General features: G+C 34.9%; 1 protein-coding gene and 1 long non-coding RNA gene across 2 annotated transcripts; both read left to right on the top strand.

Annotated features, from left to right (window-relative positions):
- Positions 1 to 2399: 2399 nt before the first annotated feature.
- LOC127120520 (transcription factor bHLH18) lies at positions 2400 to 4201 on the top strand. The gene is made up of 5 exons (XM_051050970.1): positions 2400 to 2533; positions 2624 to 2722; positions 2807 to 3265; positions 3375 to 3770; positions 3893 to 4201. The coding sequence occupies exons 2-5, from the start codon at positions 2657 to 2659 to the stop codon at positions 3965 to 3967; spliced, it is 996 nt and encodes a 331-aa protein (XP_050906927.1). The 5' UTR covers positions 2400 to 2533; positions 2624 to 2656; the 3' UTR covers positions 3968 to 4201.
- A 2886-nt stretch (positions 4202 to 7087) lies between these two features.
- Positions 7088 to 8553, top strand: LOC127120519 (uncharacterized). The gene is made up of 2 exons (XR_007803220.1): positions 7088 to 7588; positions 8059 to 8553. It is a non-coding gene; the product is annotated as an uncharacterized LOC127120519 (long non-coding RNA).
- Positions 8554 to 13942: the final 5389 nt, after the last annotated feature.

Raw genomic sequence — 13942 nt, 5'->3', positions numbered from 1 at the left:
CAATTGACCAACCACTGCCCTCAATAAACCAACAATCATCATCTCCTACCTCTTCGATCAACACACTTATTCCAATAAACTCTCCATCACCACCATCAATTCAACCGCATCCACCTCCACCTACACGAACCATCACCACCCGAAGCATGAAAGGCATTGTCAAACCCCGCACGCTATTTAACTTATCATTCTCTCACTCTGACCACACCACATCTCACATACCTAAAAACCCTAAACTATCCTTATCAGACCCGAATTGGAAATCCGCAATGCAATCTGAATTTGATGCTCTTATTCGAAATAAGACGCGAGATTTAGTTCCTCGTCCCTATGGTGCTAATCTTATTCGATGTATGTGGATTTTTAGGCATAAGAAAAATTCTGATGGCTCCTTTGAGCATTATAAGGCTCTTCTTGTAGGTGATGGCAGGTCAAAGGTTGTAGGTATGGATTGTGATGAGACTTTTAGCCCCATGGTGAAACCCGCTACCATTCAAACAATGCTTACCATTGCTCTCTCCAAATCCTGGCCCATTCATCAACTGGATGTCCAGAATGCCTTTTTACATGGTGATCTTCATGAGACTGTTTACATGCATTAGCCATTAGGTTTCCGCGACCTCCGTTATCCAAATTATGTATGTCGGTTGAAGAAGTCATTGTATGGTCTCAAGCAAGCGCCTAGGGCATGGTACCAACGTTTTGCTGACTATGTCGCCACCATCGGCTTTCTCCATAGCACATCAGACCACTCTCTCTTCATATATCGACAAGGTTTAGACATGGCCTACATTCTGCTGTATGTAGACGACATCATCCTTATCACCTCCACTCAGGTCCTCCGTCAATCAATTATGTCACTCTTAGCATATGAGTTTGTAATAAAGGATTTGGGCCCTCTGAGTTTCTGGGTATTGTAATATCTCGTCATCCTGATGGCATATTTCTCAGTCAAAGCACTTATGCTTTTAGATATCATTGAACGTGCTGGCATGGCGTCTTGTAAACCATCATCCACTCCTGTTGACACCAAGCAGAAACTCAGCACCTCCTCCGACACTTCTTATGAGGATCCTCCTTGTATATAAGTCTTGCAAAGGCCCTACAGTATCTCACCTTCACTCTACCTGATATATCATATGTTGTTCAACAAGTTTGTCTTCACATGCATGCCCCCCGCACAGAATATATGCTTGCTCTTAAATGCATTTTGCGCTATGTTCAGGGTACCGTACATTTTGGACTACATTTATCCCTATCTCCCATTACAAAGCTTATCTCCTACACTGACGCTGATTGTGGTGGATATCATGACACCAAAAGTTCTACATATGGTTACTATGTTTTTCAAGGTGACAACCTTATTTCTTGGTCTTCCAAAAGGCAGCCAACTCTCTCCCGTTCTAGTGCTGAAGCCGAATATAAGGGGTTGCCAATGTCTCTGAATCGTGTTGGATTCACAATCTTCTCCTGGAACTCCATTTTCCTATTCCTCATGCCACTTTGGTGTATTGTGACAATGTTAGTGTCATCTATCTATCTGGCAATCCTGTGCAGCATCAGCGCACTAAGCATATTGAGATGGACATTCATTTTGTTCGGGAAAAGGTAGCTCGTGGTCAGGCTCATGTCCTTCATGTTCCCTCAAGACATCAGATCGCGGACATCTTCACCAAAGGACTTCCTCACATTCTCTTTGATGATTTTCGGACCAGTCTAAGCGTCCGTGAACCTCTCGCTCCGAATGCGGGGGTGTGATAGAATAAAATATTTTGTTATAATTAGTCATAATTAATTTTCTATAATTATGTTATATCATAATTAGATAGTTGACCAAATGTTACACATTGATGTATATATATTCTATTCAGATGAATGAGAAGGACACAATTTTCATTATCTTACCATTTTATCATGAAAAAATAAAAAATATTTTATTAAATTACAATTTAACCGTGGGCACAATTATAGCACCTAATTATATAGACTAGACAAATGATAGTACATGTCAATTTCAATATTAAAGTTTATTTACTAATAATATACCATATTACATGTAAAATATTAATTTTATATGCTAGAAGGTGAAAAAAGAAATTGAGATCAGATTTCACCATAGTATACTAAATTACACTTTTAGTCTCCTATCTTTTATTTTAAATTTTAATTTATCTTCTCTTTGCTTTTTATTTTAAAATGACATATGTTTTGTCAAGTTATACATATGTGGTCCCTCTTTTATATATATTTTTGTTTTAAAATGGTCCACTATTTCACAAAAGTAATATCCAATTAGTCATTTTTTGTTTCAAGGTGATAAACTCTTCTCTGCTACAATTTAAATAGAAAATACCACATCCACATAACTTAACAAATCAGAAAAATTCCAAAACAAAAGTAAAATATAATAAAAAAAAAAGAAGAAGTAGGATTTTTGTTTTTGTAGCAAGTACTACTACTATAATCTATCATTGATACTCTCTTATATAAAGGATAAACAAAGCAACTTCTCTCACACTATTCAGACATAAAGGTAATGGATCCCATTTTCACTTCATCATATTATATTATGATTGAGTTCCATTATGTGTTCATTTCAACCTTACTTTCATCTAAATTTCAGGTCTTACTTTCAGGATCTTGCATTTGACTCATAATGGAAGTTGCAGCTACCAAAATGACACCAAATGATGAGTCATGGACAAGTTGGTTGTGTGATTTGGTAAATACATTTGTTTTTTTTTTGTACACTCTTGAATGTTTTTGTTTATTTTACATATATCTTGTGTCTTTTCAACATGTTTAGGATCCAGAAGATTACAAAATCATCAATGACATAAACATAGTACCTTTGTCACAAGACCGTGACATCTTGCCACAATCTTTGTCCAGTGGTAGTCATTGTTCTCACACAACCTCAAGTACTATGAGTAATTCTTCAGGAGATGTTGTTAACAGCTTTGAGAGACCTATAAAGACACTCAAGACTAATAACCCTTCAAACATAGGGTCTCATTCCTACATTCTTTGTTTCAACAATCCAGAACCAGAACCAGAACTAGAACCAAAAGGTAAGATTTTGAATAATGGGAAGTATTTAACCTCAAATCAGAAAAAGGAACCTAAACGAAGTATTCTAGAGAGCAAAAAGACTGATTCAGTAACAAAACATGCTCAAGATCACATAATTGCTGAGAGGAAAAGAAGAGAAAAACTTAGTCAACAGTTCATAGCTCTTTCAGCACTGATTCCAGATTTGAAAAAGGTTCAATTTTTATGCTTAATAATGATACCCAAATTGATTTTATTGTTGATTTGTTAAGTGGATTCATAAGGGTTACTGTTACTAATTAATCAATCATTTGGGTGTGTAGATGGATAAGGCTTCTGTGTTAGGAGATGCAATAAACCATGTGAAACAGCTTCAAGAACAAGTGAAGATATTGGAACAGAAGAACCAAAGGAAAAACATTGAGTCTGTGGTTTATGTTGAGAAGACAAAATCATGTTCTTCAGATGAAGATGTTTCAGTTTCAGACACTTCCTCGAATTCTGGAAATGGTGGTAATTGTTGTCACCCGAATCGGTCACTGCCAGAAGTTGAGGCAAGAGTGTCAGAGAAAAACGTGCTGATAAGAATTCACTGTGAGAAAGAAAAAGGTGCGTTGATGAAGATAATCCAAGTGATAGAGAATCTTCATCTTTCTGTCACAAGCAATAGTACCTTGCTTTTTGGAACCACGAAACTTGACATAACCATCATAGCTGAGGTAACATGTTTTTAATGTTTTTTTTTTTTTTTTTTTGTGTGTTGTTGTTTCAACATTATGCGACAGTGTTGACTTAGTTGATTGCATTTACTTAGTCGGTTTGTCTTGTGGTGAAAATGCAGATGGATAATGAATTCAGGCTAAGTGTGCAGGAGCTAGTTAGAACCATTCGAGTTGGACTGTTGCAATTCATGTAGTACTAGTTAGTAGTTGCTACTTTATTGCAATACTAGTAGCACATTATTTTGATGTGAATAAAATGTGTGTGTTTTGTTCTCATTAATATTCACATGATAGGATGAATATGTGGTGAGATACAAGATAGTTGAGTGGATCCGCATGAATTAAGAGGTTTGGTCCCTTGTTGTAATGTGTGGTTTGATTGATTGTAAAATGGATAACCTTGGAAATCAAGACACCTTATGGCATCACATACTGTTTTGTTTGTTTGTTATAGATTAAGTTTACATAAAAAAACAGCCTTCAAGTCACAAAAAATACTTAAAAAGATGAAATTGTTGAAGTTTATTTGATATCAAAGGTACTAAAGGGTCTTCATCTCTTTGAAATAAGTAAAGCATATACAAGAAGAGATATTTCTGTGAGAATTCAAGACATTGATGAAGGTGATAAAGGGAGTGAAGAAACAACAAAATAAATATCATTTTTTGATGATGATAAATAATTTTACACAGCTTAAATTTAAACAAATTCTAAAAAGTCTAATTCTTTTTAACAGATACACAAACCTTAAATTTAAACAAACTACAACCATATATAATTTAATTGATAAAAAACTTGAATTTAAATAAAACCTAATTTTAAATTACAAAAAAGTGTTGAGACCACAAAGGTCAATTATTAACCTTTTGATTAGTAAGATAAAGTGTAGAAATCCTCTTTGTTGTAGGTTAAAATCGATCCAACATCTATGAAGAAATAAAATGGATGAATGTCCGCTTATTAATAGTATGGTGAAGAAGAAATAGTAGATTTTAAGAGATAGAAGCAAATCTAAGTTTCAATAAAGATTGAATAGAAATAGATAGATAGATTGAGAGAGGGAGGAAGAGAGTGGGAGAGTAAGGGGGGGAGAGAAAGTTATGAAAATGAAATGTTGAATATTATCTCTTCTTTCAATGAATTGGTCTAACGCATAAGGAGTCAGGTTGAGGAAGAACCACAAATCAATATGTGTTCTTCTCTGTATCTCTTTCTTTGCTCGTATTTCAAGATAATTGTCGTCACTGCTTACAAATCTTTTGCTTTGGATTTTTTTTAATCGTTTGTGTATTTTTTTATGCATGAAAGTATGATTTTAATTTTATACTCTATATTGATTAATTATTAAATTAATTCTAACAACTTTTATCTTCTTCCAATGCTATTAAATTAATTCTAACAACTTTGATTTTCTATGCCAATGTTATTATTTGGCATTGAAAAGAGCAATGATTTTGAGTGCAAGTAATTCATTAGACGAGTAAAAAGCAAGGAAGAAGAGAGCCGAGGCATTAAAATGGAGGGAAAATAAGGCAATTGAATTCGTTAGGCCAGGTAGGAGTGAGAAAAGAGAGATCAAATGATTTTATAAGAGTTGATTCATAGAGGGAACTAAGGCGGCTTTATTGACATATAAGGATGAAAGTAACCTCAATTGTCTAGGCGAGATACACATTTGCCTAGCAAATTTTTACCTTCTGCAAACATATAAGTAAAAACTCAAAATACATTTGATATCATCTTGACATATTTTCACAAAGGAAAACATCGAGGAACGAATATTAGAGCAACAGAAAGAAATTCGATTAACATAAAGACTTGAAATCAAGATTTTGATGGAATCTCTCTTTCTCTCTTTCACAAAGGAAAACATGGAGGAACGAATATCAGAACTCTGAAAAGTAATTGGAACAACATGAAGGCTTGAAATTAAGATTTTGACGGAATCTCTATTTATCTCTTTCACAAAGGAAAATATGGAGGAACGAATATCAGAGCACTGGAAAAAATATTGGATCAACATGAAGGCTTGAAATCAATATTTTGATTGAAATCAACATGATGTTAAACTCTGATACTAAAATTCTGATTTAGGAAGTGTCACGAATATTTGAAGACACGGTAATTTATATACTTTTATAAAGACTTTATCAAATGATGATGTTGTCGGGACCTGTGTCAATATTTTAACATCACAATGACTTATGTTATTCTAAGTTATTTGTATTTATTTTTAGTTTTTGAACATATTTTCTTCATATTCACATTTCTACTTATGAGATATAAGACTCCAAGTGATCAAAATTCTGGTAAATTATGAATTTGAAAGAACAACCAACTGAAACAATCACAAACTAAATATGAAAAATTAACTTGGTAGAATTTAACTAGAAAGCAATAAAGCTAAACTATTACATGACTAAGGGGAGGGGGAAGATTTGACCCACAATGGGGGGATGGATCCGCACGATATAATGGAGAGGGAATGAAAGGAAAATACAAGTTATAAACTACTAAACTATGTACCATGCCTAAGGCATACAAGTGACATGGTACTCCAAACAATACAAAGTCATTGAATGAAAATGAAATGGTTAGAAGCATGGGTAGCTAGGAGTGAACTTACATCTCAAAGTCAACATGTGGACACAAAACAACAAACGAGTTAGCATGAATGAGAATGATGCAACAATATGTAAGACTGCTCAATGGTTAAAATCAATTCAAGAGGTAATGGATCAATCAATGAAAAGTAATCAAAGATCTATCCTAGGATCATGGCAAATGGAATTATACATGCAAAGTATTCATCACCTAAATTGAAATGAGATTTTCAATTTAATCAAAGTGATCATAAACCAACGAAATCGATTAAATGGACAATTAAAGTGAATATTAATTCTACGAATTAAAATCTACCTAAACATGGGTTATGATCACAATTAATCAATATCCAACTATCTTAATTCATACAAAATCCATAAAATATGAAATCACCAAAATCTAACGACTAAAACCTAATCAAAACATGGTTAGTCAAATGAAAATTAATTTTGGAAAATTAAGAAAAACTAAATCTATTCTAGAATTTGTTTAAACCTAACTTCTAATTAACTATCTACTTGAATCTAATTAACTAATTGATCAAAACATGGATTAATTCCTAATATCTAAAGTCTAGAATTTAAACTAAATCTAACATGGATTAGCAATTTTAATCAGCATCACGATGAACGACATAATTTAAACGAAATTAAACTCTAATCATGGTTTAACAAATGAATTAAGAAATAGATGATGGCCCTGGGGTGTTGACAAGAATTGGATAGGGGTCTGTATAGAAACAAAATACTTGGGCCAAAGGCCCAAGCTTCCCAGAAATCTCAGATCGGGTTCAACGTTCCCATTTGAGTAAGAATCCCTTCGGAAGTTATGAACTGCACGTTTTTTCTTGTTTTGTTATCGTCTTCAGTGATTCTGTTATAGTTTTAAGAGGTCTTTGGTCGAAGATATTTGATGGTTGAAAGTGAGGAAGTTGTTGAGTTGGGGGTGAAGTTTGGAGGTTGAAGAAGGTTGAAAAACAGGATGTTGAAAGGTTCTCTTTGGGATTTTCTGTTATGAGTTTTTGATCCTGCATAGTTGAGGAAGAGGTTAGAGATGATGGTAGTATGAAGATGATGTCGTGAGGGTTGTGAAGAAGTGGTGAGGGTGAAGATGGTTTTCAATTGTGATGGAGGATTGTTGGAGAGTGAGGGTGAAGAAGTGCAGTGCGGTTTTTTGAAGAATGAGGAGAGGAGACATCCTGAATCAGAATGGTGAGCTATATATAGACTTCTCTCCTTCCAAATTATGTTAGGAAAATCGGTTAGGAACTGTTATGAGTTGGTTATTCGGTTATGAAATTGGTTTGTGTTGTTTTGTTGAAATTATGTTCAGTTGGTTGAGCACCTTTTGGAAGAAAGTTTTTTTCAGGTTATGTTATGGTTCAGTTGTGGCTAGTTCCGGTTTCTGTTTTCTGTTTGGAATTTAGTTAGAGATTGGTTGCCCTCTAGTTTGTTGTATCCTGTTATCGGTTAGCGAGTTAGTTGGAGTTTTGTTATGGACTTATTGTGTTGTGAACTGAATGTGATTGGGAAGTCGTGAATTGGTCCTTTTCGGTTTTGCCGGTTCTTCGAGTTTTTTATCCAGCTTCTTTTTTGTGAGACAACCTTGGTGGATTTCTGCTGAATGTTTAAGGGTTAATGTGTTACCTGAATTTCTTTTGTTTCCTCTTATGGTTTTGCAGGAAATCCGTATTCGTCCATGCGTGTTGCAGTCGCTATCGTCGTATTTGGCGTGTATTTGTGAGTTGTGTCGCCGTTTAGCTTACTCCTGCGGTTTGGAATGTCGTCATTTCGTGCGTATCAGATGCTTATCCATTGTCGCCGCTTGGTTTTGCAGCTGTTGCAGCTTCCGTTACCGTCTCACAGCTGCTATTTACTCTGCATAATTCGTTTGCTCTTGTAGTTTGTGGCGGTTTGTGGCTTCTGCATACTCATTCTCTTTTATTTTTGTATTCAAATGGATGGATTAATTGGTTTATGGGCTTAAATGAAGTTGGAAAGTTGAATGACTAATGGGCTTAAATGATATTGATTTTTCTTATGTGGTTTGTAAATTGGGTTTGAATGTAAACATGTGGTTTATGATTGTAATTGACATGTTATGTATTAGAATGAAATTTGTATGAAAGTGTGAAAATTAATGGTTGAATTATAAGGTGATTTAGAAATTGGATGAATTGGAATTTGTATGACACGATTACGAAATGGCCTAAATATGAGTATATGGTTGAATATGATTTTGAATGAAAGTTTGGTTGAACTTGATTTACACGAAATATGTATGTATTGGTTGAAATTGAATATGTGAAATTGAAATACAAAATGGTCGATATTTGGAAGTTTGATGATTTATGTATGAGAAAGGTCATGGTGCACATCGTAATGGATTGAAATGAAAATGGTTCATAATGGATATGGTTTAGATATGGTTTAAAATGAACATGATTTAAAAGGCGGAGGATGACTTTGGTTTAAGAATATGAAAATGAATCAAGTTTTAAAATGGACTTTGGTTAGATGGTTGACTTTGGTCAACTGGTTGACCAAAAAGTTAACTTAGGTAGAAATGTGTATTTTGGGTGAAATGATAGGTAATGACTTGTATGAAATGAACTTGAATAATGACTCGATAGAATGAATGAAAATGGACTTGATTGAACAACACATCGCCTTTAAATCAAATGAGGTATGCCATGATACTAGACTTGAAATCCAAACAAACACAACCAAGCCAATGAATACTCAACCAAGCAACAAATTGTAACACCTTAAATGACCACCCCTTGATCACAGTATGAAGATCATGAACAAGTAGACCTCTAATGAATTGTTTGAACAAACTAATGAAGCTCCATGAATGACCATATGGATCTCAACCTTGTAAGCCTCATATTCAATGCCACGTGTGATAAAACCCTCGAACCCATGATTTTATGTCTTTTCAAATGCAAGTGGAATGTGTTATGATACAATGAGTATGTGGATGAGATGAATGCAAATCAGGATATGCAAATATTTAGGGTTAGTGACCTAGATGAACTTGTGAAGGGTAGGGTGAATTTTAGGGTATGACACTCACTACCAAATTTGAGAATCTAAAGATGAAAGATGGTGAGAATATTCATGATTTTCACTTGAATATTCTTGAAATAGAAAATTCATCTAGTGCCTTGGGAGAAAAGACGTCAGAAGAAAAACTAGTTAGAAAAATTCTCAGGTCCCTACCTAAGAAATTTGACATGAAGGTCACAACCATTGAAGAAGCTCAAGACATCAACAACATGAGAGTAGATGAACTTGTTGGGTCACTCCAAACTTTTGAATTAGGTATTCGTGACAGATCTAAAAAGAAGAACAACAGTATAACTTTTGTATCAAACACTGAAGATGAAGAGGACCAATGTAACTTGGATACTGATGAAGGAATGACTAATGTTATTGTACTACTTGGAAGACAATTCAACAAAGTGATAAAGAGAATGGACAGGAAGTCAAGACCAAATGTCAAGAACATCCCTTCTGACATCAACAATAACAATGACTTTTAGAAAAGAGCAAGAACATAAGAGAGATCCAATCAAGGTAAAGGAATTCAATATCATGGGTCTGAAGGATTTGAACACATTAGAGAAGATTGCCTTACATATCTCAATAAACAAAGAAATGGATTGTCTGTTTCTTGGTATGATGATGATAACTCTGAAAGTGAATCTGATGAAGCTGCAAAACATGTAACTGCTTTAACTGGAAGATATGAATCTGATGAAGATTCATGTGATGAAGAAGTTTCCTATGAAGAAACGGCTTCCTCTTACAGAGAAATATGCATCAGAAGTGAAGAAGTTTGTCAGCTGAGAGAAAAACAGAAGAAAGTTATATCTCAACTATAGGAGGAAAAAGAAAAATAAAATATATATCATCTCTGATCTTCAAGATGAGGGGATGCTATTGACTTCCAAACTTGATAACATGACAAAGTTTGTAAGAATGTTGAACAAGGGCTCTGATGTGTTAGATGAAGTTCTGCAAGTTAGGAAAGTGGCTGGAGATCTAGGGGGATAGGTTTAAGTTTGGACAAACAAGGAGAAAGCCCTATGACAAAATTTGTTCTACCTAAAAGGGAGCCTGAGCCTGTAATGTCTAATCATATAACTCAACATCGTGCCATACATCAGAGTACTCAAATTGGAGGCAAGTTATTACGCTGGAGATGTCATTACTGTGGAAAATTTGTTCATATAAAGCCTTTCTACTTCAAACTATGTGGCTATTCGAGGTATCTAACACAACCCAAGGTTAATCAAGTGGTCACTAACCCTAGAATGGAGTGGATACCCAAGCCTGCCAACACTAGTCTCATAGCTCACACCTCTCTTAGAGCTTCAAATATAGAAGACTGGTATTTTGATAGTGGATGTTCTGGACACATGACTGGTGTCAATTTTTTTTTGGAGAGCATAAAGTCCTACTCGACCGGTTATGTCACCTTTGGAGATAGGGCTAAAGGTGAAATTAAATGAGTTGGAAGATTAGCCGGCACAGGACTCCCGAGTCTTGATGATGTTCTATTGGTAAAATGTCTCACTGTTAATATGATTATCATCGTTCAGTTATGTGATGAAGGTCTTAAAATTAATTTCACCAAATCTGAGTGTTTGGTCACTAATGAGAAAAATGAAGTTCTGATGAGGGGAGTCAGGTCTAAGGACAATTGTTACTTGTGGACATCTCAAGAAATTAACTGCTCTTCCACATGTTTGGTATCCAAAGAAGATCAAGTCAACCTGTGGCACCAAAAACTTGGATATTTTCATCTGAAAAGCATGAAAAAGATTGTGTTTAAAGAATCCATCAGAGTATTCCAAAGCTCAAGATTGAAGAAGGTAAAATCTACGGGGAGTCTCAAATTGGGAAGCAAACCAAGATGTCACATCCAAAGTTGGAACATCAGACCACTTCAAAGGTTCTGGGACTTATTCATATGGACTTAATGGGCCCCATGAAGGTTGAGAGTCTTGGCGGGAAAAGGCATGCATATGTTATTGTTGATGATTTTTCAAGATTCACGTGGGTGAACTTCATCAAGGAAAAATTAGATGTTTTTGAGGTCTTCAAAGATTTATGTCAAAGGCTTCAAAGAGAGAAGGAAAATAGAATTGCCAGGATTAGAAGTGACCATAACAAGGAATTTGAAAATAGCAAATTTGCTGAATTTTTCTCCTTTAAAGGTATTGGCTATGAGTTCTCTTCTCCCATCACCCCTCAGCAAAATGGAGTTGTTGAACGCAAGAATAGGACTCTACAAGAATCAGCTAGAGTCATGCTTCATGCTAAACATCTACCCTACCATTTTTGGGCTGAAGTAATGAATATCGTTTGATATATTCATAATAGGGTCACTCTAAGAACTGGTACTTTAGCTACTCTCTATGAACTATGGAAAGGAAGGAAGCCCATTGTCAAATGATTTCATGTGTTTGGAAGCAAATGTTACATTTTGGCTGATCCTGAACAAAGAAGAAAGATGGATCCCAAGAGTGATGAAGGAATATTTATGGGCTACTCTACAAACAGCAGAGCCTATAGAGTTTTTAATTTTAGTACCAAAGTCATGATGGAATCCATCAATGTTGTAGTAGATAATAATATCATAGAGAAAGGAACCGATGTTGAAGAAGATGTTGACACATCATTTCAGCAGACTGGTACTTCTGAAAATGAGGGAGTTATTGAGTCAAATAGTGAACCAGTAGTCACCGAACCATACAACCATCAAGTCAACAAAGGTCCCTCTACTAGAATTCAGAAAGATCATAAACAGAACTTATTATTGGAAATATTAATGAAAGGATCACCACTAGATCTAGAGATGTGATATCAAATGCTTGCTTTGTCTCAAAGTTTGAACCTAAAAATGTGAAGGAAGCCTTGATTGATGAATTATGGATCAATGTTATGCAAGAAGAACTAGGGAAGTTTATAAGAAATGAAATATGTGATATAGTTCCTAGGCCTAAAAGAAAGAATATTATTGGGACAAAATAAATCTACAAGAACAAATCTAACGAAAAAGGAATTGTGACCAGAAACAAGGCTAGACTTGTTGCTCAAGGATACACTCAAATTAAGGGGTTGATTTTGATTAGACTTTTGCTCCTATTGTCCGTCTTGAGTCCATAAGACTGCTTTTAGGAGTGGCTTGTTTGCTTAAATTTAAGCTATTCCAGATGGATGTGAAAAGTTCCTTCTTAAATGGGTACTTGAATGAAGAAGTGTATGTTAAACAACCTAAGGGGTTCATAAATCCTAACTTGTCAAATCATGTTTACAAACTAAGGAAATCTCTCCATGGATTAAAGCAAGCACCTAGGGCTTGGTACGAAAGACTCACTGAGTTCTTTGTCAATAATGGTTAAAGGAAATGAGGGACAAAGAAGACTGTGTTCGTTAAAGAAGAGCATGGTAAAATCATGATAGCTCAAATATATGTTGATGACATTGTGTTTGGAGTAATGTCGAACTAGATGGTCCAAAATTTTGTCAGGCAGATGCAATCTGAATTTGAAATGAGTCTTGTTGGTGAATTGACCTACTTTCTTGGTCTCCAAGTCAAACAAATGGGTGATACTATCTTTATCTCTCAGAGTAAGTATGCTAAGAGTATAGTAAAGAAGTTTGGCATGAAAAATACTAGTCATAAAAGGACACATGCACCAACCCACTTGAAGTCGACTAAAGATGAAAAAGGTGTAAACATGGATCAGAGTTTGTACATGAGTATGATTGGTAGTTTGTTGTATCTTACAGTTAGCAAACCTGACATTACATTTGTTGTATGAGTGTGAGTAATATATCAGTCTGAACCCAAAGTGAGTCATATTACTCAGGTGAAAAGGATCCTGAAATACATCAATGGAACTAGTGTCTATGGAATGTTGTATTCTCACAACGAAAATTCCTTGCTTATAGGATACTGTGGTGCAGATTGGACAGGCAGTGCTGACAATAGGAAGAGCACTTTTAGAGGATGTTTCTTCTTGGGAAATAATCTAATATATTGGTTCAGCAAGAAGAAAAATTATATGTCATTATCTACGGTTGAGGCTAAATATATTGCAATAGGAAGCAGCTGTTTTCAATTAATTTGGATGAAACAAATGTTAGAGGAATACAATGTCCAACAAGATGTCATGACATTATATTATGACAAACTAAATACTATTAACATATCTAAGAATCCTATTCAGCACAACAGAACTAAGCATATTGATATTCATCATCATTTCATCAGGGATCTTGTTGAGGAAAATATTATTACTCTGGAGCATGTAGCCACTGAGAAGCAACTGGCAGATATTTTCACTAAAGCTTTGGATGCAAATCAGTTTGAAAAGTTAAAGGGTGAATTGGGCATTTCCATGCTTGAAGAACTATAGAAATTACTGATATAGAGACAGGGAAATCAAACTTTCTCTTCCCTGCATTCAATGGTGCATAAAACTCAAGGAAAATCATTAAAAACCTTCTTTATTTTCCCAACATGCCATCCTACTAACTCCATCAATA

This window comes from Lathyrus oleraceus, chromosome 2 (genome assembly GCF_024323335.1).
Source record: "Lathyrus oleraceus cultivar Zhongwan6 chromosome 2, CAAS_Psat_ZW6_1.0, whole genome shotgun sequence".
Classification (NCBI taxonomy): Eukaryota; Viridiplantae; Streptophyta; class Magnoliopsida; order Fabales; family Fabaceae; genus Lathyrus; species Lathyrus oleraceus.
Note: the sequence above shows the minus strand (reverse complement) of the source record. Positions and strands in the feature narration are given on the sequence as shown.

Excerpts from the sequence above, each read along its gene's own strand:
- LOC127120520 (XM_051050970.1), top strand. The coding sequence starts at position 2,657 with ATGGAAGTTGCAGCTACCAAAATGACACCAAATGATGAGTCATGGACA. Across the intron at positions 3,266-3,374 it reads TGATTCCAGATTTGAAAAAG|ATGGATAAGGCTTCTGTGTT; the intron begins GTTCAATTTTTA and ends TTGGGTGTGTAG. Across the intron at positions 3,771-3,892 it reads ACATAACCATCATAGCTGAG|ATGGATAATGAATTCAGGCT; the intron begins GTAACATGTTTT and ends GTGAAAATGCAG.